The sequence below is a fragment of the Filicampus tigris genome, chromosome 7 (assembly GCF_054856515.1).
Source record: "Filicampus tigris isolate MCC_2025a chromosome 7, RoL_Ftig_1.0, whole genome shotgun sequence".
Lineage (NCBI taxonomy): Eukaryota > Metazoa > Chordata > Actinopteri > Syngnathiformes > Syngnathidae > Filicampus > Filicampus tigris.
Window position 1 is genome coordinate 15,450,761 of NC_141223.1, and position 23,974 is coordinate 15,474,734.

Below are 23,974 nucleotides of genomic sequence, written 5' to 3' on the forward strand. Positions count from 1 at the left end.
TTGATTAAATATGTAATTCTTCTCGCTTTTTATGTTCTGGATTCAATTATTAATTTGACTTTTCACATGAAGAAGAGTACAGACTCCACCAGCCGTTGTGTGTTCATTACACTCAATATTTCATTTCCTATTAATATTACACGTCCAATCAAGCATGCCACAGAAAAATAGCTTTACATGTTTGACAAACTTCACATGGTGTGTTTGCAACAGTGATTCAAAGTGAACAATACCCAGTAAATAATGATGTATTTTTAATAAAGACTAATCAAGTGAGCAATTTTTCCTGCAAAGATCAAAGGTGAACGTGACGTTAGCGAGCAGATGCGGACGGGATCGGCTTGTTGACAGGTGGCCTTGACGCGCGTGTGTGTATGTTTGAGGGACCCCGCAAACAGACGCACGGATATCCTGAAATCTGCAGCGTCACTCGACTGCGAAAACTCAAAAATACTTCAAAATATACTATAAAAGTGCATGTTTCAAAAGAAGAAAGGTGCAACTGTACGAAAAGCAAGTGAAAGTTCCAGGACACACTCATTGGTAAAAGTATTGGGACAGGTGGCCATGTCACCTCCAGGGAGACAACATTTGACGACCCAGGGGTTACTTCTCGACAATATTTGTAAAATATGTGTAGCCTGGAGTGCATTTTAATTTCACAGAGCCCAAAAGTAATGTAGCCATCATGTCATGAAGTTTCTTAAACATCCAGAACCGTAACTAAGGCTTCAAAATCGAACTTGAAACCCCAAAATGTTTTTGAATTGCTCATCTGGGTTTGAGACCCTATTTTGAAACATTATTTCAAAACCTTAACCTTGATTTGAAAGACCAATCTGAAACCCAAAGTCTTCTTTAAAACATTAACCATTACTTGAAACCATACCCTTTGTTTGAATCTCTAACCCAGGCTTGAAACCCTAATTTGAAATCCCAACTATTGCTTAGAACCCTGATTTGAAACCCTAACCCAGTCTTGAAATTCTAATTTGAAACTCTAACCCTTGGTTGAAACCCACATTTGAAACACTAACCCTTGTTCGACACCCAAATCTAGGATTGAAACCCTAAACCTTGTATGAATCCCTAACCCAACGTGGAAACTGATTAGAAACCATAACCCAGATTTGAAATTAAAATTTCAAAGCCTAACCCAAATTTGAAACACTGACCTTTGTTTGAAACATTAACCCAGACGTCAAAAGTTACTTTGAAAAACCAAACCAGGCTTGAAACTCTAACCTTTGAAGTCTTAACCCAGGCTTGAAATTCTAATTTGAAATGCTAACCCTTGCTTGAAACCCACATTTGAAACACTAACCCTTGTTTGACACCCAAGCATAGGCTTGAAACCCTCAACCTTGTATGAATCCCTAACCCAAGGTGGAAACTATGATTAGAAACCATAACCCAGATTTTAAATTCAAATTTCATAACCTACGAGAAATTTGAAACAGTGACCTTTGTGAAACCTCAACCCAGACTTTAAACGTTACTTTGAAACCCTAAACCAGGTTTTGAACCCTAACTTCTGTTTGAAGCCCTAACCGAGGCTTGAAATTCTACTTTGCAAGCCTAAGCCTTGATTGAAAACCTTGACAAGGTTTGAAGCACTAGTTTTCAATGTTCTGTCTCCCTGTAAAAGGTGGAATTGAGTTTCAAATATTTCAGCTTGCGTTTACAGTACAAAATTCTCCTAAAGAGCCTCGTGTCACTCAGAAAGATCAAAATGACAAACTGCAGAGATGCTCCTTTTTAATAAGACACGTGACATGTGCTCTTGACACAAACATGCCTCAATAGAAACTCGCATGTGTTTTGTGTTGAAATCCTCTTCAGGAAATCTATCATTGGCTTTTTTTTTCCCCCCACCCGAAAAAAACAACTCATCTTTCATTAGAAACGTTTTGCAGGCCATGGAGAGACGAGATCTATCTCCACTGTGCTTTTGTGGTCATGACTCATGAGGATATGATGAACACCTCCAGGCTTAGCGCCGCCGCTGCTGTTGCTAACGTTAGCGAGGAGCAATTATCCACAGCCAGGACACCTGGCTGAGACGTGTGGACACGCCCACCAATGTGTTTCCTTTCAAAAGACGCATTAGTCACTACAAACTGTCTTTGATTTGAATCACTGGATCTAATAGTAGCTTTTTCGTCACCACAAAACCCATCAATTTAACTTTTCAGTTCTGGTGTATCTCAATCCACTATGGGGACAAATACTGTCACGAGACAAAAAGCAGTATTCTCTCAATTGCAGGATTGTAGTCAAGTCCATCTTTATCGAGTTCAAGTCCAGTTAAGTCACATAGGTCAGAGTCCAAGTCAAGTTTGAATCGCAAAGGGCCGAGTCCACGTCAAGTGCAAGTCCACAAGGTCCAAGTCCAAGTCCAGATGAGATCACGAGTAAACCTTAAGACGGAAAAATACTATTTTCATGATTACAAAATTAGATGGAACACTTTGCATTATTAACCGTGTGTGAAGATAAACAACAAAAACAATTCCCACTTTTTGTGGTGCCACTGTAAGTGGGGGGGTTTACTGTTCAGTATGGTTCTGCCAGCATCAAAATCAGTACCGTTCTCGTTAATGTTACTGTTGTAATTGAGCTGGAATATGTCAACTGTATAAATGCTGTTGCGATGAATTGTCTTGATTGATTCATTTCATGTACAGTAGGGGGGGACCACCATCAAATCTCAATAACATGAATGGTTCCAATATCTATTATGGTAAAGCAGTGACATAGCAGCATCAAATATCATTTTGAAATGTATCGGTATTGTTTATGTTTCAGTATTATGATACCAACAGCTTTGATCGATATTGTGATGGATGATATTGTTTCCTTTTCACTGTACCAGCAACAATTATCCAAATCCAAAGCGACAGACACCTAACATCAACGATTTATTTAATGCTAAATCTTTTTTTTATCTTTTTTTATTGTATAGAGTCAATATACCAGCATTGATTATCGATATGGTGATGAACTGTATTGTTATTGTTTATGGCACAGTTTTAATATACCAGCAAATTTGATGGGTTTTGTGCTAAATTGTATGGTTATATTTTATGGAAGCGTATCAATATACAGTATTGTTCAACTGTAATACTGTACATTGAGTTACACAGAATTTGTGATGTAATCTCAGCGGTGCCTTTAATCAAAATATCACAATGACCTTGTGTGAATTTTGCAGATACTTTTGTAACAATGCCACTTTTGTTTAACATATTCACGAGTCGTATTCTGTTTGCTTGCAAAGATGAGCCGAAGGAGTTTTCTTTTCTTTTGGTCAAGAAAGGAGTCATTAAGTAAGCGCCGAGGAATGCGAGCGAGCGAGAGAGCGCTATTGTGTCGATGAGGCAGCTGCGACGGGAACTCTGGCCGCCCCTGGCATTGCGGTGATAGCGGTGTCATCCTAAACGAAAGTGCGCTGAGATGGAATTGATTAGGAGGCTGAGTGAACAAAAAAGACAAAAAACCAAACGTCTGTCACCTCGGGCAAAGTTAAAAAAAATTCTTAAGGTTGAAGGCAGGATAGAGATTTACAGCGTGACTACTCAGTGTCTGCTTTGGCTGACAGGTTAAGCCACACATCCAAAGGACTTTGGAGATGCATTTCGATCCAATTAGCCTCCAAAGATAAGAGGAGCATGACTGCATGAGTAATACTGTGCAACGTGACCTCCCATATTCTTTTTCAAAACATAATCTTATGAAATCACCTCATTAAACTTGTTTGCACCTGATCCGCTGCCACGGCTCGTTCGCATGACGACATAATTAGGGATCATAAAACAATTCAGTGGATATTTGTGAGTCGACCGGGAGTTTCGCGTACTGTGGCCGACTTAATTGTTCATCTCCAACTTCGGGTTGTGACAGCAAGCTTTTCAGCCTGCAACGAGTGTACACTGTTTCTCTAAGTGTTTCGTAAACTTTTTACACCAAATACCATCTTATCACTCAAAATATTATATTATAATATATTATATTAAATATGTTTGATATTGTAGGCAACTGTAACATTTATCCACCATTTGAACACTGCAAAATTGTGCTCAAGTATAGAAAAAAAAACTGTGCTTTAAAGAGGGAATCAACTCAAATTTTTCTTAATAATATGTTTTATGCAGCCCCAATAGTGTAAAGAAGAGTTAAAAAGTTAAATACAACTAAACTGTGCTCAAAAAGTGTGCTGTATGTACTGAACATGAAAATAAAAAATAAAAAAAAAGAAGAAATACATTACTGGATTAAAAAAAAGACACTTGTGAACATTAACCCTGTGTCTAAATATATGAAGGTAGTGATCACAAACAAAACTTGAAGTTATTATGAATGGCGGATACTTTGACAAAGCATGTTACTATAGTGCCGGGTAATCATACCGGCAGCCATCCACTGACTTGATCCTAATTCCTCAATGAATCAAAATGATCAGAGCTAAAGCCATGTAAACATGCTCCATTACAGCATGGGAGCCAAAGCTGGATTCAACTATTAATGACAAGGTGGATGGAAGCCACAACAGTGATGAGACCGCTGGGCCTATTTAATGAAGCTCACATCAAAAGTTTGTTGGCGCTTAATAGCAAACATATGCAATGGAACCTCAACCAGCAATTACGTTAGGAAGAGAAACACATTTGTCAAGCACTTGTTTAATCTTTAAAGCAGCCGGTAATTAAAAGCCGTCAAAAATTAAGCGCATGCCTTTTTGTGCCCAACCTCAAATACGCAAATCAATCATGCCCCAGAAATGCCGTCAGTAAGGTTTGTTTATTGAGTGGATACAGTTAAAGCAAAGTAAACCGATTCCAGCCACTAAAACTCTTTGATCTGCTGTAATGTGATCAGTCGAGGGTTGATAGAGTTCAACTGCAATACATTTGGAGAAATTGCGTGTGAATAACTAAGAGTTGTGAAACTAAAATCAAATGCTGTGGAATTCAGTCATTCTGAGATCAAATTAAAGTTACAGTGTTCTGAATCGATCAAGAAATGTGTAAGGAGGAGACATATCAGCCAATGATCTCTACATTTGGAAAATGTTATTGTGGAAATTTGGGAATTTGGGGAATCTAATACACAGTTCCCAGGATGTTTTCAATAAGCTGAATGTTAGGAAATTGGAAATATGGAAGGAGGGGGGAAAGTTGTATTTCTTAATGAGTACTTTTCCTTTGAAAGTATGGTACATTTAATATATTGTACCTAAGATGGCCTGAAGGAGCGTAATACTTTGAAGCTGGAATTGTTTGAATCAGTCCAAAAAGGTGGAAAGGGGACCCAGTATGTAAAATAACACTTGATTGGCACATTTCATCAGGAAAATTGGGGAATTGGGGAAATATGACAAAAAGTTCCTAAGATATGAGGTGCCTTCAATACTTTTTTTTCATAGGGCCAGTTATAATCGGCCCACACTCCTGGAATTTTGATGTCATTACTATATGCCTAATAAGATAACGTACCATTTTTTGTTATTCCATGTTGAAAGCGACAGCTTTACGTGAATGTTAAAGTGGAAGTCAACCCCCCCAAATTATTTAATGTGCTCACTGTGCCTTTACTAGTCTAAATATGGTATTCTGATTATTATTGTGTTTGTGGAATATGAGTTAAGCAGTAAAATCCACCGGTTTTTAGCCATCTCATGGGGCGGCCACTTGCTGTCGACTGAAAATGACATCACAGTTGCTCAGGGCTCAGATAACAAACAATCATGGCTCAGCTTCAGAAAACAGTTGAGCCAAGAATAATTTGAAAATTGAATGGGTTGAATCAGTCAAGAAATTTGGAAAGAGGAGACCATTGTGTAAAACATTTTTTAATTTGAGAATTTCACAGTGGACTATTTGGGGAATGTTACAAATAGTTGTCGAAATGTTTTGAATGAGCTGAAAATTTTGAAGTTGTAAAGCTTTGAATGGGTCAAGAAACGAGGTAAATATATAAAATATTTGTAATGATTCGGGAAACTTCCCAAGGAAAAAGGGGTGTAATGAAAAAGTGAAATGGTTTATATTGGTGGAAACATGCATGGAAGAAGTTCAACGATGAAAATTGATGAAATTAGAATTGTTACAAATGTTTTTTGTGTCCTCTTCAGCATTCGCACGCTGATCCAAATGCCTTCTATTTGGTTGACTTTCTGCAATGCAACTATGTTGCCAAACAGCTAAAATAAAAATAATGATTTGAGCAGATAGTACCTCAAAGAAGGCGACGTGATGTCCTTGAAGAGTCCTTGAAGATGAAGGAAAAAAAAGTGCTCTTCAATTCAGTTGTTAAAATTTTATTCCACTTAATCCAAAGTCATGCCTTGGGAGAGGCCTTGCAGAGGGGGGAGGTGGGCAGGGGTTAGTGTCACACATCTGGAGCTAATATGGCGCGCCTTCATGTGGTCTGGATTTGATTTCTTTGCACTTTTATCCTGCAACACTCTGTATCAAGACTGTAGATGATGGTTTGAAAGTGTTTGTAATGACTTCATATGTGATTTCTTTGCACTCACTTCTGGACTTTTACGGTTAGACATTGGCTGACAAAAACATGCTCACAAGCTTGGAAAAGTCCATAAATCGAAGAGCTAAACTCATCCATACAATGTTCGTACGGGCAATGGCAACAATACTGCCGGGTCACGAGAGGTGTCCTGGCAGGTCCCCCAAGGTAAGTGATCCATGGTCACAATGACAACAAAACACCTCACATCTCATTATCACGTCCTATGCATCCTTCACATGATTTTGAAGCTGTTAAATTATTACATATTGTCGTTGTGAAAAACACATGTCCACGTTTTTTAATTTTTTTATATTTACAAGAATGTTGTTTTCGTGTTATAGACGATGCATTAACGTGAAAATTAAAAATGTTTCGAAAATTGGACCATACGAGTTTTTCACAGGACAGTGATGATATGTTGGTTTAGCTATCGCTCGACATAAATGAGCAACACTAGTGTTAACAACATATGCAATGTCCTGGATCTTCCTACTTGAAGGTTAAATTATTCCATATGGATTGCTCTAAATATTGACCTGACTTATGCTAACACAAGAGGAGATGTTTTCTGGCTGGTCCACCAATGTAACAGTAAACTCAATTAAGTGATTCCCAATCCCTTAGAGTTGAATTTTTACACATTGAGTCTTTAGCACATTAAAGCCTGAAGCCCTTCGTGAAACATCTCTCTAAAACCTACCGTCTTCGGAGTCACCCTTGAAAACCTGACATTTTAGCCACCTACCAAATAATCAATATCTTAGCCCCTGTAGCAGATAAACATAATTCCCCCCAAATTTGAGAGCTTATACATGTGGCTTTTGCACATGCCCGAGTTGATCACTCTTTACTGTTTCAATCGAAGCACTATTTTTAATTTTTAAAAATCGAGTGGTAATTACCATGCTGTGTTCTCTTACAAAAACGTTGTAATCATTGTCTGCGAACATATATCTTAACCATACATCACGTTTGGATGGTTTCACAGCTTTAAAGTCCGGAGTGTGTCGTCGATATCACTGCCGTGACTAATAGCAGAGCTCCCACAATCGACTGTGCGGCCATTACTCCTCGAAAAAATTCTGGATATCCTCCGACAACAAACGACACATGTATATTCTGATGCATTGCATTGGCTAAGAGACCGAGAATTGGATTAAAAAAAGAAAATGACGTAGACGCTCTCCCAGCTTTAAAGGGGGAAACACGCAACAGCGCTCCCGGCTTTAATGGTAGAAACATGGTATATGCACTCCCGTCCTTAATGGGTTAAGTAAAAACTTGACACAAGCCGTGTTCCGGCTATTCCGCCGTTTTGTAAACTCAACCTAGGGTCACTGTGGCAACAGGCAGATTTTGTGGCTGTAACTCTGAGACAGTCTCATTACAAGTAATTATTACATTAATTGGAGGGTTGACTTTCTAGCTGGAAAGTGCTTGGTTCAATTGTCGCTCTTCATTAGCACTGATTAGCATTTTCACATGAGCTCATCTGGAATGGCCAAACGGACCCACACTGCTCTGTGGTCAGCAGTAGATTCGACACCATCATGTCAAGCACAATGAAAATCTCTACGTCGAGTTGGTGGAAACACACACACGCACACAGCCTCACAGTGACCCGGTGCCGTGTGTGAACCATCACTCATCTATGTCGTATACAATTTGGGTCATAATCGGATGAAATTTGTATAAGAAATTCATTTTTGAAGGGCCATCCAAAAATAGCCACTTCAAAACAAAATGGCTATGTTCCTTGAGACTTTTTTGTGGGTCTTCTCATGCTAGACATGTCTACCAAATGACATGTTAATAAAGGAAACTGGCTTTGAGGACTGAATCCTTTTTCTGAATCGATGGGGCACTACAGAGCCGACATGTTTGTCTTTTAAGAACCTCTGCAAATGGTAAAATGGTAGCTTCAAATTGAAATGGCTAACTTCCTGCGTCTTCTCAAGCATGGCTTCTTGAGACTTTTTTGTGGGTCGACTTATGACAGACATGGCTACTAAATTTCATCTTGCTAAATCATACTGGCTTCAGGGGCTGAATTAAAAAAAAAAAAATGTGAAGGCCGCCAACAAGACTATTTTTGGGGCAAGCCTTACCAAAATCTATTTTTTTTCATCAAGGTGAACACACCAGCAAAACGTGGTGTGTTTTTAGCTAGGGATGGAGGATACCGATTTCAGGTATTGGTTTCGGGTACACGTAGAGGCTGCTGATACCAGCCACTTATACTTAAAGGCAAAAAAACCCTAAACCTTAAATAGTAAGTCCTCCTGGGCAGTAGTTGGTGCTATACTGCGGCACAATGACACATCAGCGAATTATCATCTCTGTCAAAAAGAAAGGCCTTTGTTCACATTTTTTTGTCATTGTTATTTTTTTGCAAATAACAGTGGATCGGTTCTTCCCAAAAATCTGGAATAGGTGAATAGGCAAATTGGCGAATATGTTGGTGTTCACTTCTTACATCATTTGATTGAGGGTTCAACCAGAGGCCTGCATGTATGGCATCAAAGCATGGAGACGATACGCTGGCTTAACATAGGGAGAAAACAAATGAAAAAAAAAAAAATGCCGCAGACGCTTATAATTGGATCAAGGTGCTGTCAACTACTTCATCCCTGTGAAGCAAAACGTCCCTGCTGCCGTTTGCGACGCCTCCTCAGCCTTAAAACAGCAGCGGGACGGCGGGTGGCCCAGTACGCGTGTAAAGATGTTCGGCAGAGCGCAGGCGTGACGAGTCGCCCTGTAATTATCACCTCATCACCGGAGGGAAAACAGCACGCCGTCTGCTCGCCAAGGTGCTTGGACTACGCCGCCTGCATACGCGCCTGCATGAGTCCATCCATCCAGACTGAGACTGTCTGATCAGCAAGAAGAGTCTTGAAAAACAAATTGAACTCATTCTGTCAAATGTGAGCATAAAAATGTGCTGATGTGCTTTTAATTCTTTGGAACAATGGCGTAAAAGAAACCTCAATGTTATTTTTCTTGCCAGAAGGGACGAGAGCGTTAAGTGTGCGTCAACATTTATCTTCGTCTAACCTACATTCTCACTTTTTTTTCCTTGCTCCCGCCTCTTCACTTTACTTAGATGAAAAATATTAGCAGTAAAGTTCAAAAGAGGCAAGTAGTTCACTCTAACAAGACAACTAAAAACATAACAACTCCAAAGGTCTCTTCATAAGATTTGTCAAAAATAGGCACCAGGGTGCTTCTGCCCACTGAAAACGATGATGACACAAACTTTTCGGGTAATAAGGTTGATTTTTAAAATTTCCTGGAAAAAATAAAAATAAAAATTATACATATATTTTTAATCCTCTGCAAAGAATGACTAATATTAGTGCCGTACTGAGGAGCTGAAACTGTCTCAATGGACAGTCTCAATGTACAGTCTATCTGTTTGTCTGTCTTGCCCCCAGGTGGCCAAGGTTGGCATACCAGAAGAAGCAGAACAACGGTCATTGAAATGATGCAAAGTGACAAAAACGGTTTAATTATTTTCACATCAATTTAATTATGTAATTCCTTAAAGGGGGAAGTCAGCCCAAACATATTTTTTCAAGAATATGTTCTATGCAAGCCCACTTGTTGAAACAAGGCATTCTGATAAATATTGCGTTTGTGGAATATGAGTTAATCCATTCATTTTTAGCTCTCTAGGGGCGGCCATTTTGTCACTGTCGACTGAAAATTACATCACAACTGCTCAGGGCTTAGGTAACGACCAATCACGGCTGACCTGTTTTCTGAAGCTGAGCCACGATTACCTGAGCCCTGAGCAGTTGTGATGTCGTTTTCAGTCGACAAAAGTGACAAAATGGCTGCCCCGTGAGATGGCTAAACATGGGTGGATTTTGCTGCTAACTCATATTCCACAAACGCAATATTTATCAGAATGCCCTGTTTCAACTAGTGGGCTTGCATAGAGCATATTCTTGAAAAAAATTTGTTTGGGTTGACTTCCGCTTTAAATAATGTTTATTAGTGCTTGTATGCTTTCTTTTTTGGGTGGGCAACGGGTTGGGGAAGTGGGCACTGACGGATTGTAAGCACGAAAGCGCTTTAAAAGGACAAGGATGGACGGGGTCGGAGGATGATTCTATTTATGAATAAGGACAGCGGGACAATAACGGAAGGGTGCCCAGATTGCGGTCGGAGGATGGAGGACAGACTGGCAAAATACGGTAAAGTGCCCCTCTCTGACTCTTGAGTTTTGTTCGATTTTTGTACTGTGGCAGTAGCAGCCTTGAAGGCAAGGTTCAGAGGTTGTTTTAAATAATGTCTAATTTAGTTTTTTTGTTTTTAGTGACAGGCAAAGTTCAACCAGGAGTGGCTTTTTGAAGACTTGTTCACTGACTCCATATTCTGCTTGTTGCGGCAGCACTATACAGGGCGAAAGTGCTCCCACTGTTGACATCATCCATCCTGGTCATCCAGCGTTCCTGAAAGCCAGGGAAGCATATTTGCTTCTTTGAGCTCAGGCTGCTTTTGGCCTGGCTTTGCGCTGTGGTGGTGAGCGTCTGGACTCCATCTGCGCTTCCCGCCAAAGCCGCGGGATTCGATTCGCAGTTCATTTATAATGGTTTAACCCATGCACATCCTTGCTGAAGTCAACGTCACTGTTGCCATCTATCGGATCAAAGTATGACTTAGTATCTTTTGGCATACAAAGTGATGAACACCAGCCGTTCTGCCACCCCGATTGACTTCAAAGACATTTTCCCACATTGGAAATAATGTCAAGTGAATTCATCTGCTCCAGGCTTAAAGTTTCACAAAACCTCATTAAATCATTATTGACTGTACATATGGTGATCGAAATAACATTTCAACATTACTAACTGTTATGCAAGTGTGAAAATAATAATAATTCAAGCGACTGGTTGCTGAAGTGGAACCCTCGTGTCTGCACGATTATGGCCAAATTGTTCATTATTAACAACAATCATTCATCAAGGTAGGGGAAATTGCAACTTTTTTTTTTTTACAAAGAATAAGATGATAGTTGAACACAAACAGATGAAACAAACAGATTATCATTTAAAAATGAATGATGATTAAAATAAAATAAAATTAAACATAAAATAACAAATGTACCCAGGGATAACTGAATAAACGTCATTCTTTTTTGGGCCGTCATTTCCTTACATAGTATTTATATTAGCATTCTGCTGTTTTGTGAATGAATTTGATATTTCACTAATTGTGTCGGTCAGACCCATTTCAGATTCAGTTGTTATCGCACTAGTGGAGTGAATCCTTAGATCATTAGTTGTGTAAACTTTTTACCCCAATATTTATAGTAATACTAAAATACTGATAGTATAGTGGGCCTAAGTATTTAACTAAAATGAGATGGAAGGTATATTAAAAATACATTAAAAAAAACACTGCACTTAAATATATCCATCCATCCATTATAGGAAAATGAAAAAAAAAGAGGATGAAAAAAAATAACAACTGGTTCATGAGGAAAATTTGAAGTTAAATTTCCCATCACTAAAAAAATGTTCTTAAATCAATGAGTCCTGAGGATCATTTTGTAAGAGTTACATTTGGTGGAGTGCAGTGAGAGTTGTTTTTTTCTAATTTGAAATTGTCTCAATGAAGGTTGGGAAATTTCATACTGATTCAATTTAAAGGTATTGCAAATCAAAGTTCAATAAAAATTGTACCAAAATAAATAAATGTACAAAAACGAATGTATTGAACTCAAAAGTTAAATACAATTATTGGTCTGATATTGTTATCCTCTTTGTCCTGCAAAATAGTTCCACTTGTTGCCACTTGTGTTGTATTTTGACATTTTTTTCATTTTCACACGAGGTCTCGTGCACTTTGATGGGATCGTTGAAGGCATGTGGCCACCTTCCCGTGGCTTCTATTAGCATGCCGAGCAGAGTCAGTCGGCCGCTAATCCTCTAATCCGCCTCATCCATCACCAGGAGAGGATGTCAGGGCACCACGGAAGCAAAAGAAAGCTAGCCACACTGCACTGATTACGAGCAGCCTAACGCTGCCGCTGGTGTGTGTGAAGCCATGCAACTCTTAGCAAATTGCGCTTAAACAACTTCCACAGGAGAAGATGAGAGAAGCACAAAATAATTCAGTGTCAAAGTGGCCAAGACTAAAAATAGAAGATGTTTTATTTATCCGTTGTATGAACAGTTCCCACCAGCACATGGGTGTACAAGCACATGCACATTTTATGTGTACTCTGAATTCATATGCAGGACATGCTCTGTGTCTTGTGTGCGTGTGTGCGTGTTTGTGTGTGATGACTTATAAAACTAAATTAGCTATCATTATAAAAATGCACAAAATTGACTGTCGACCAAAAATACGCTGGGCACATATTGGTATTTTGCCTATTTTTAAAAAGATAAATGCTCCAAATGACAATACTGTATATTGGAATTTGTGAGTTAAGAGATCAGTAGTCCAAACAACAAAATCAGATAAAATTAGATTAAATACTCAAGAGAAGTTTACTACATCCCAATTGCTAGTCATATGAACAGCAAACATTGTTCATATTTGCCCTTTACCTTTGTTAGATCACATTTATGAATTAATGTCATCATCTTCCAAACCGCTTATCCTATATAGGGTCGCGGGGAGTTGCTGGAGCCTATCCCAGCCGTCAATGGGCGAAGGCAGACTACACCCCGAACTGGTCGCCAGCCAGTCGCAGGGCACACATAGACACTGTCACTGAGCGGGAATCGATCCCACGCTGCCCGCACACAACTCAGGCGTGTGTACCACTACACTATCAGCGGACTATTTATGAATTAATGCACAACCCATTTTAAAAAAATAAGATTTAACATCCATCCATCCTTTATCCTAACCGCTTATTCTCACAAGGGTCACGAACGTGCTGGAGCCTATCCCAGCTGTCATCAGGCAGTAGGCAGTGTACACTCTGAACTGGTTGCCAGCCAATCACACGGCACACAGAGACAAACAAACATAGACACTCTCAATCACACATGGGGGCAAGAGTGATCAATTAACCTAACATGCATGGTTTTGGAATGTGCGAAGAAACCGGAGTACTTGGAGAAAACCCATGCAGGTAGGGGGAGAACATCCAAACTCCACACAGGAAGGCCAGGGCCAGAATCGAACCCACGACCTCTGAACTGTGAGGCGGACGTGCTAACCAGTCGACAACCGTGCAGCCATGTTTTATAATAAAAACAAAAATAAGGTGAGAAGGTGTATTTTTTTTTTTTTTTAAACATTTCAAAAAAAAAATTCCGTTTTGTTCATTTAAACAGGTCAGGATTAATTAAGGCATGAAATTACTGGTTCACATAAAATGTTCATGGAGCAAAATGTGAGCCATTGAGTCACTAAGAGAACCGCTTCATTTAAAAAGATATTTCTAAAATACATGATAAAAGGAAAGGTGGTTCTTTTTATTTTTAATTATGTTTCGTTTGATGTATGATTTTTAAGTATCGGGTTATCGTGGAGGATGCCGATTGCAGGCAGCAATACTTAAAGCAAAGAAAATCTAACATGGAGTAAATCCTCCTAGTCAGTAGTTGGTACTCTATTGCAGCAGTTTGATGGTGAATCATCATCTGCGTCAGAAAGAAATTATTTTGTTATTTTTTTATATTTCTTATCATTGTATTAAATGAGATTTTAGATATCAAAAGCAATAGAGGCATCGGTACTCGATATCGGTGAGTACTCAAAGAGTGAATACTCACACTGGTATCGGTCTGGACAAAAAGTGGTATCAAACATCCCTAATTAAGACTGAAAGTCCATCTACAGCATCCGAAGACTTGACTCCACATTAGTGTGCTTAATGGTCTGTGGTGTGGTGGTTGTGGCAGGCATGCGATGGCCATCTGGGCGGCATTACACCGACACATGGTGTACCTGTAACTGCGCTGCTTGCTAACCCAAAGCACGTGTTCCTGCAGGTGGGAGGTGAAATAAAAATGACGCACTCCAAAACGGACCACCGGTAGAGAACGTCCACATGTGCTCAGTAAAAGCAGTGGAAGAGCCAACATCCGAGGGACAGGTTGAATAACTGCTACAAAGTACACAAGTCGGAATCCCTGAATTCAACCCAGGAACAGGAACCCAAATAAGAACCTACTCTGAGAAAAAAGCAACCGTTCTCACTAGGCCACACAATGACAGGGGAAATGTTAAACAGGCAAGATTGGTGGGGTAAGTGGACGGCCCACATACTGAGAATGGAACAGGAATACAATGAGGACTTCAAAACAACAAGAAAATGTATTTGAAAAACAATAACAGTAAGGCTTGTTAGTGGCTTCAAAGGTCAAATTTTTCATGGCCACATAAAAATTGTGAAAATTCACATAGCGAGCAAGAACAGCAACACACTTAAGGAATAACTCCAAAAACAGGAACACTCATTGATGGAGTTTGGGTGCCTAGAAATCTGCTCTGATTTTACCAAGCAGCAACAGAAAAAATGTTGTACCTGAAAGGTTTGCAAGATAAGTGAATAGCCACGAAAACCTGGACCGGGAACAGAACAGGAACGCATTGAGGTAAATATTTCAAAACAAAAAGGAAAGTACTTGATAATAATGATAATAATTCTATTTTAATTCAATCCTTTTCGTAGGAGTTAGGGTGCCCAAAAAACGACTTTCACTGGACCATGCAGTGACAGGAAAAATGTGGACAGCTACAGGAACAATTGCAGAACAATAAAAAGGAAATGGCTTAAACAGTGGAGTTAGGGTGCCCAAAAACCCACTTTCACTAGATCACACAGTGACAGGGAAAATGTGGACAGTCACAGAAACAGTCACAGAACAGGAACGACAAAAAAGGAAATGGCTTGAAAGAAAAAAAAAATGTCACAGTAAAGCTCTTCCTTGGAGTTTGGGTGTTGGGACCGCTTTCACTAGACCACACAGTGATTGGGAAAATGATAGTAGAGAACTGGAACAGTCACAGGAACAAACAAAATAAATTACTCCCAAAAACAGTCACAGTACCCTGCTTCCTTGGAGTTGGGATGTGGAAAATTCCACTTTTGCATGACCACACAAGGACAGGAAAATTGGATAGAAAGCAGGAACAGTAACAGCCCCCAAAAATGACTCCAAAAAACATGAACAATAACGCCCTTCATTGGAATTTGGGTACACAAAAGAGCTGCTTTCACCAGACCACGCAGTCACAAGGAAAATGGGTGAATGACAGAAGACCGCGAACTGAGAGAAGAGGAACACACTACGGAAATGAATCCTCAAATCAGTCTCAGTAGTGTATCAGTGGAGTTTGGCAACCAAAAATCTGCTTTCACAAGACTGCACAGGGACAGGAACATTTTTGATAAGGGAATGACAACAAACCCGGCAACCAAACCAGGAACAGAGAGCAACTCAGAGTTTTTTTGACGTGCTCTCGACACGACGCTGCTTATGTTGCACAAACAAAAATGTTTTGTCGCGCCCACGCAGGACCGTCTGCATCAACAATGACGTGGTGGTACTTAATTAATGTTGCAGAAAATAGCACATCCACCGCGCAGAAGCCTCTTTGACACTGATACCTTGACTTCCGAGTTGAATTTGTTCTGTGAATAAGCTTGTAACTCTATTCACTCGTAAAGCAAATCCATATACCACTATGGTTTGAAATGAATGAAATGCCAGCGCCCCAAAACACAAATTATGTTTATAAAGCATAAATTATCTTAAACCAACACAAACACATGCACCCACACCCACACACACCCACACAATAGTGCCTTGACTGACAATTTTTTTTTAGATTAGAGCCATTTCTTGAAAAATGTGTTGAGTTACGGCCAGGCAAACATTTTTAACAAAACATTTAAATCCATGAATATGCGGGGGTTGACTGTAATGCAAGTCACTCTGCAGCCATAACAAAACTAACAAAAAAGGTATTACATCTCCTTGAGCCACTGAACTGGACTCGCTGCCTTTTGCCAGTCCCCTCGTAGTCATTTAATCTTGGAAGGGCATCAAGACCACCGCGTCCCTTTTAACCTCAGCGCAGGGGACACACACACGCGTACAGGTCCGCACCACTTCATCTCTCAAAGAGTCGGGCGCTGCCAAACAATCCCATTAGCTGTCAGCAGCTTAAAGCCAGGGGACGGTAGCGACCGTTCCTTTCCTTCATTCGACCCTGGAGCAATCGTGCGTCAGCATAAGTAACGGTCGACAGCAAACATGATTTTTGCTCCTTTTTTGCTCCTGGGCATAGCTCATCAATAATATGCCACCAATGAGACCCTAAGGGATGCCATTAAGAAGTGCAAAGATGGTGGTGAAAAGGAGAAGTCCTCTTTCCAGCTACTTCATCCAGCATGTTCTGGGTAATCCCAGGGCCCTCCTCCCAGTGGGATGTACTCGGAACACTGAACCAGGTAGGCATTCATCAGGCATTCTAACTAGTCCTTCTTCACCACGAAAGACCGATACAGAGTCCTCATCACTGGAGATGCTGCACCGGTACGGTTGTCGATCTCCCATTTTATTCTCTCCTCCCTCGTGAACAAGATGCCAAAATACCTGAACTAGTCCACTTGGGGCGGGATGTTTTCCCCAACCTTGAGAGGACGCTCTACCCCTTTTACGACTGAGGACTATGGTCTTTGATTTGGAGGTGCTGATTTTCATCCCAACCACTTCACACTCGGCTTTGAACCACTGCAGTCAGATTTGGAGATTGCGGCTTGATGAAGCCAACTGTATCACATAATCTGCAAAAAGCGTAGATGAAATACTGAAGCGACCAAACCGGACCCCATCAACACCTTTGCTGCACCCATAAATTCTGACCAGAATCTGTGACAGAAGGCAGACTTACCAATTCACTTCACTTCATTGAAACTCTTACTGGAGACGAATCTGACTTACTTCCGGCAACGAGGACCAAACAGCTCATATCATGATGTTTGGTATATCATACGCCTGAATCACCCCCCACAGAGCTCCCTGAGGTTACATGGCCCAACGCCTTCTCCAAGTCCACAAGTACATGCAGACGGGTTGGGCAAATTCCCGTGCACACGCGAGGACCCTGCCGAGGGTGTAGGAGAGCTGTTCCACTGTTCTACGACCAGGACGAAAACCACACTGCTCCTCCTGAATCTGAGATTCGATCTCCCGATGGACTTTTGTCGCCAGTGCCCCTGAATTGACCTTACCAGGGATGTGAGGAGTGTGATCCCCCTGTAGTTTGCTCCAGGGGGGGGGGCACCCGTGACCCATGACTGAGTAAGAGAAAAAGTATTCCAATATTTTTACTGCTCATTGGGGCCTTTTGAGCTGTGCTTTGTGTGGTCCCTCACCCGTTTGCGATGGGTGACCATAACAGGGGCAAAAAGCCTCAGACAACTAAGCTCCTAGGATCAACGGGACAAACAAACCACTCCACCAGGATAAGGTGACTATATTCTCAGGAATGTCCAATTTTTCTTACAATATTATATGACTATTCTACAGCACTGTTGTCACATTTCTCTGGATTTTGTGACTCTTATTCCCAAAACTTTTTTTCTCATAATTCTGTCTTTTAGTCTAATCAAATTCAAACTTTTTTCTCATATCTTTCTGTTATTTCTTCCAATATTGCAACTTTGCTCCTCCAAATTCTCGACTTAATTTTAATAGTGTTTTTTTGTTTTGTTGTTGTTGTTTTTTTTTTTTTTTTTGTGTGTTTTGGGTTTTCCAGCCCTCATACTGTACAATCCTACAAAAGCCTAATGTCATATACTCCCAAAAATTAGATTGTACATATTTGAATTCTATGAACCTAACCGTACGAACAATCAGCATCCAAACCAACAATATTCTCTAGAACACCACACATGCAGGAAACAGCAACAAAATCAGCCCACACTTCTTGAGGCAAATCAGACGGGATGAATGTGATGTTACTCACGGCTCCTGTCCCCTTTCCACCTCCAGCTGCCTTTGTATTTGCCCGGGGCGTCCCCGGGCGAACTCCCCCCACTGTGCGCCGCAACTAACAGCAACAGCAGAAGCAGCAGCGGCCGCCTCGCCATGCCTGCGACCCACTCGAGCTCACCACCGGACTTCAATGGAAGCTGCTGTCATGTCTTTAGATCCACTCAGCACCGGAGTCAAGTCCTGGTCTTCCTTGATGATTGGATCCATCCCTCAGAGGGCATAGTGGCTGGAAAAAGCCCAGTACTGGCGCAATCCTCACTTCTTGCTGTCTTTAAAGAATCCTCTGAATGCTGGAAGTTGAGCAGCCCTTAAGCAGAAGCCATCCACCATGCGAGTGTGTGTGTCCTCCCCTTCTCGCCCAGCCTGTCACTTGTCCTCGGGTGTCAGAAATAAATCACCACAGAGCAGCCTTGACTTTGAGACCGAGGGAGTGAGCATCTCACCAGTGAGTAGACGTGTGTGTGTAGTAATCTCCCACGTCCTTTCATACTGGCACACCCACGATGCTCATACACGGATGGATTTTCATCATGTCAGTGTGCACCAACACTCATACACGCACACAAACACACGCACACACACACACACACACACACACACACACTCAGAGGAGTATGACTGGCTGTTAATGTGCAGGCAGTAAATTCCCCTAATGGCTCTGAAAGAACATCACACATTACACAGCAGAGCGTCGGAAATGGCAACGCTTCCAGTGCCTCAGAGTGGCTCGTAAACAGTGGACGTAACATCAGGCATATCCGCTCCGTCCACAGAGAACCCGTAGATGAGAGCTGTAGGATATATTTCAGAAATGTCAACTCAAATTTAGAATGTGTAGTGGTCAAGAGATGTAGGCTCGCCAGAGTGATCAAACTTTCCTACTATGTTATGACCTCACACAGTAATAAAAACTCAAATTATTCACAGTTTAGAATTGCATACATTCTTAGAATGCATGGTTCAAATTTGTTAGCATTCAGAAAAAATCTCCGCTCAAAGGTCACCTTTGGAGGACTCCTGAAAATGACCAAAATTCTAATATAGCCACTTCAAACCAAAATGGCAGATTTCCTGCATCAGTTCAGGCATGACGTCTTGAGACTTTTTTGTGGGTCTACTGATATACTGCACATGCCCACCAAGTTTCATGTTGCTACATTAAACTTTCTTTGAGGGCTCAATTGAAAATAAAAAAATCTGGTTGGGCTCATCAAGCTAATTGACCCCAAGATGGCGACTTCAAACCAAATTGGCAGACATCCTGTGTCATTTCAGGCATGGCTTTTTGAGATTTTTTTTTTTATGGGTTTACTCATTATCGACATGTCAACCAAATTTCACGTTGCTAAGGCAAACTGGCTTTCAAAAACGTTTTTGCGGTAGACTTATTCGTTTTACGAATTCTATGTTAAGAAAAAAAACCTTGCACATTAGCTTCAACCTGAGCAACATAGCTCAAATTTGGTTGCATTTGGACAAAATCTATAATACTAGTCTCTCATGGAGGGAAAGGATCAAATTAATCTTAAAACAGCCACTTAAAAACAAAATGGCTTCTTGTGTCATTTCCAGCATGGCTTCCTGAGACTTATTTTTGAGGATCTACTCATGATAGACATGCGTACCTAATTTCCAGAGATAGACGTTCAGTTAATTTCATGTTGCTAGGTCCAACTGGCTTCACGGGCTGAATTTTGTGTTGATTTGTTTCCATGCTATGCCTACACGCTACAATTGAAAATAACAAATATGTGATTCAGAGTTGTTCATTTGTCTAGCTTTGCACATGTGGTTCAAATTTGGCAGCAATTGAACAATATCTCCAGCACAACTTCCACTTTTAAAACAGCCTAAATATAAATGATTTAACTATCAATTTTATGGTAAATTAATAGATTAGGTTATGATGGTCCAACCACACTTGATACATATATACCATAAATACATCTTGACAAAATTTAATTCTCAGACATTAGTGTCATCCCTCAGCGATTAACTTGGCTCAAATTGGTTTGCAATTGGACAAAACATGTAGAACTAGTCTGTCTTTGAATGGAAAAAACAAATTGACTCTAAAATAGTTACTTCGAACCAAAATGACAGACTTATTGTGTCATTTCTGGCTTGCCTTGGTAAGACTTTTTTTGTGGGTCTACTCGTGATAGACACTTGTACTAGTTTCATGTTGCTAAGTGAAAACGCTGAAGTTCCAAAAACGTCTTGCAGTTCTAGTTATTGCGGTGTTGTGTTCATAGGAGAGTCTTCATATTTTGTTTGCATGCCCTGCCCACACTCTATGACGGAAAGTCAAAATTCTCATGGTATACAGTAGATATATGTCTACAAAGCGAAAACAACTTTGCAATTTTAACAGTCTAGCTCTAGCACATGTTTCAAATTTGCTAGCGATTGAACAAAATGTCCAGGACAACTTCCTCTTTGAAAACAGCCAAAATAGAATAAGCCAAAATGATGTAATTATGAATTTTATGGTAATAGACTATACTGTCATTGTGTAACCACACTTGGTGACAGAAATTAAATTATTGCACATTGGCGTCACCTTGAGTAATTAACTTGGCTCAAATTTGGCTGTGATTGGACAAAACCTGTATAACTAGTCTGCCTTTGAAGGGAACAACCAAGTGGACTCTAAAATAGCTATTTCAAACCGCAACGGCAGATTGCCAGTGTCATTTTTGGCTTTCTGAGACTTTTTCATAGGTCTATTCATGATAGACATGCGTACCTAATTTCATGTTTCTAAAGGAAAGTGACTTGAGGAGATGAATTAAAAAAAAAGATAATCTTTGGAGGTCTAGCTAAGAAGCACAACAGCCTGCAATTCTACACCGATACATGCAGACACGGCATAAAAGACTATTTTAGTAAGGACAAGCTCAGCAAGTCTGCGTTTACAGTTACATTGCTGGTTTCCTGTGGCTGTCAGGAGGAGGGGGTAGCTGCGTGCAGGTTACTGTGTGAAACTGAAGGTCGCGCCTCCCCTCTCATTCTTTCTCCCGCTCTCTCTATCCTCGCCCCAAGTCACCCTGGTGCACCCTTCTTCATTGCCAAAATGTAGAATGTCATTAGCAAGCGGAGAGTGCAGCCAAGCACACATTGTCAAGTACACAAATGGCTTTTTCAAGAGCTCAAAATGATCAAACGTTGACGTCATGCAATGATGGTCCAAGCAGGGGTGAATTCACCCCTCGGAAGACTAACCACATTTTTGTGTTTCATAGCGAGCCGTGAAACTTCGCTGCTGTCCCACACGCAAGAATGAAAACTCAAACACATCTGAAATTAGGATCATCCATCCATCTAGTAGACAGCATGTGGTTCAAATTTGGTAGAAATCTGACAACATTGCAGTTACAAGTTTGCTTTTAAAAATGTAAATTTGACCTAAAATAAATGTTTGAAAAGGAACAGCCCTAAAATATTAAATGTCACTGTATTATACTTAAAAGTAAAATACAACTGATCTGTAGATAACAAGTTCTGTGTAATAGTGGCATCCAGGTCAATTCCTTGCACAACCTTAGAGTGCATAAAGGTAAAAACAATCAGCCATCATCGGCCGTTTGGCCAATGACTTCAGCCAAAGTTTGAAGGGCCATAATTAGCCGATTAATCGGTCTAGCCCTGCTTTGAAGGAGCCCTGGAAATGGACACAGTGATTCTCAAGCAGCGCAGCTGTTGTATCTTTTCAGTTGCGATTATTGCTAAGAAGCAAAAGAAGGCCTGGCCTTCCCTTTCACAGCAATGCGACAGCAGGCTGGACGGGTGTTATGGAGACATACAGTACACATGGCGGAGGACTGGCTGCAGTTAGGAGCACAGCAGGACCACCACCACTCACTCACTCACTCACTCACTCACTCACTCACTCACTCACTCACTCACTCACTCACTCACGGCAACACAAAACACACATGAAGACACACTTATGCATGCGCGCTTGGAATGGAAAATAAAGAGGATAGCAGGAAGAAACAAATGTGGAAGAAAATGTAGTCCTGTTGAATCGATTTTGTACAATGGTGTGTTAGGGCCACAATGAAAACAAAAAATATGGCTTTGTCGCATACAAAGGTTTGTACACAGCTCTGCCATCCAGGTTTGTAACAGAAAGCAATCAATAAGGACTTTGTCAAGTGGCGTGGCTCCAACCAACAACACCTTAAGGCGAGGCAAGGCAGCTTTATTTGCTTATGTGCTTCACGTGATTAAAAGGACAACATTGAAAAGTACAAAAAAAGTAGCTTACTAAAATGACAAAGAATTTACAGTGCACCTCCACCAAGACCATCAAAACGGACTTCAAAAGAAAAACTACTCTAGATTATATGTTTGATTTTCATATTCAAGATCTTTTAGGTGCTAGGTTTTGTTAGGTTCTAATATTTTCCATGAATATCCTTAAAATTATTTGTAATTCAGCAGGCCTGCTTTGCCTTGTGGTTTTGTTTAGTTTTTCTTTATGGACAGGACTCAACAGTGAATTTCCCTTGTTGAGTAAGTTACATATTGAAGAATTTAGGTGAAAGGTTTGGACACTTTTTTAAATAATGACTAAAATGTCTAATTTAAAGGTATATTTTAAAGTTATGAGAATGAAGTTGTGTTTTGGGAGAAAAAAACGAAAAAAAAAGTGTGATATTTTCAGTCATGATCACATTTTAGAAAAAGTTAACATTTTTTTTCAATAATGTTTTTGTAATATTAGAAGACGAAAGTTGTATTATTGTGAGAGATAAAAGTTGATGCTTGTAATTTTTTTCTTTTTGTATGGCAGTTATTTTTTTAAATATACAATTTGATTTGTTTTAAATCAAGAATCTTGTCATACAAGAAAAAAGACATACATACAGTACATACAGTACATACATACAAAAATATATATATTTAAAAAAAAACATTTTACTTTTTAAAAATACATATTTTTAAAATACGTTTTTTAAAATGGAAAAAGCCATTTCTGGAAGATTTTTTTTTTAAAAATTTTTTTAATAAATGAAATTTCTAATTTTACAAATCAGAAAATGTGGGAGAGGGGGGCATTTTTAAGACCAAGAATGATAATCTTCCCAAATCTACTTCTAAAAACAATTCTTCACCTTGTCAACTTTCAACTCCATCCATCCATTATCGATACCACTTACTCACAAGGGTCGCGGGGCGTGCTGGAGCCTATCCCAGCGGTCTCCGGGCAGTAGGCGGGGGACACCCTGTATTGGTTGCCAGCCAATCGCAGGGCACACAAAGACAAACATCCGCACTCACAATCACACCTAGGGGCAATTTAGAGAGTCCAATCAACTTACCATGCATGTTTTTGGAATGTGGGAGGAAACCGGAGTACCCGGAGAAAACCCACGCAGGCACGGGAAGAACATGCAAACACCACACAGGGAGGCCGGAGCCGGGATCGAACCCACGACCTCTGAACTGTGAGGCGG

The 23,974-nt window shown here is 40.3% G+C and overlaps 1 protein-coding gene across 2 annotated transcripts in view; it reads right to left on the reverse strand.

Moving 5' to 3' along the window:
* Positions 1–23,974, reverse strand: part of robo1 (roundabout, axon guidance receptor, homolog 1 (Drosophila)) — a 276,461-nt gene that overhangs the window by 186,834 nt on the left and 65,653 nt on the right. Inside the window, exon 1 of one of the 2 annotated variants that reach the window (XM_086035534.1) lies at positions 18,481–19,052. The exons of the other annotated variant lie outside the window; for it this stretch is intronic. Within the exon in view, the coding sequence (XP_085891660.1) occupies positions 18,481–18,604 (124 nt within the window). The 5' untranslated portion in view covers positions 18,605–19,052. Of the gene's footprint in view, positions 1–18,480; positions 19,053–23,974 lie in introns of those variants that run through there. 2 annotated transcript variants of the gene reach the window in all.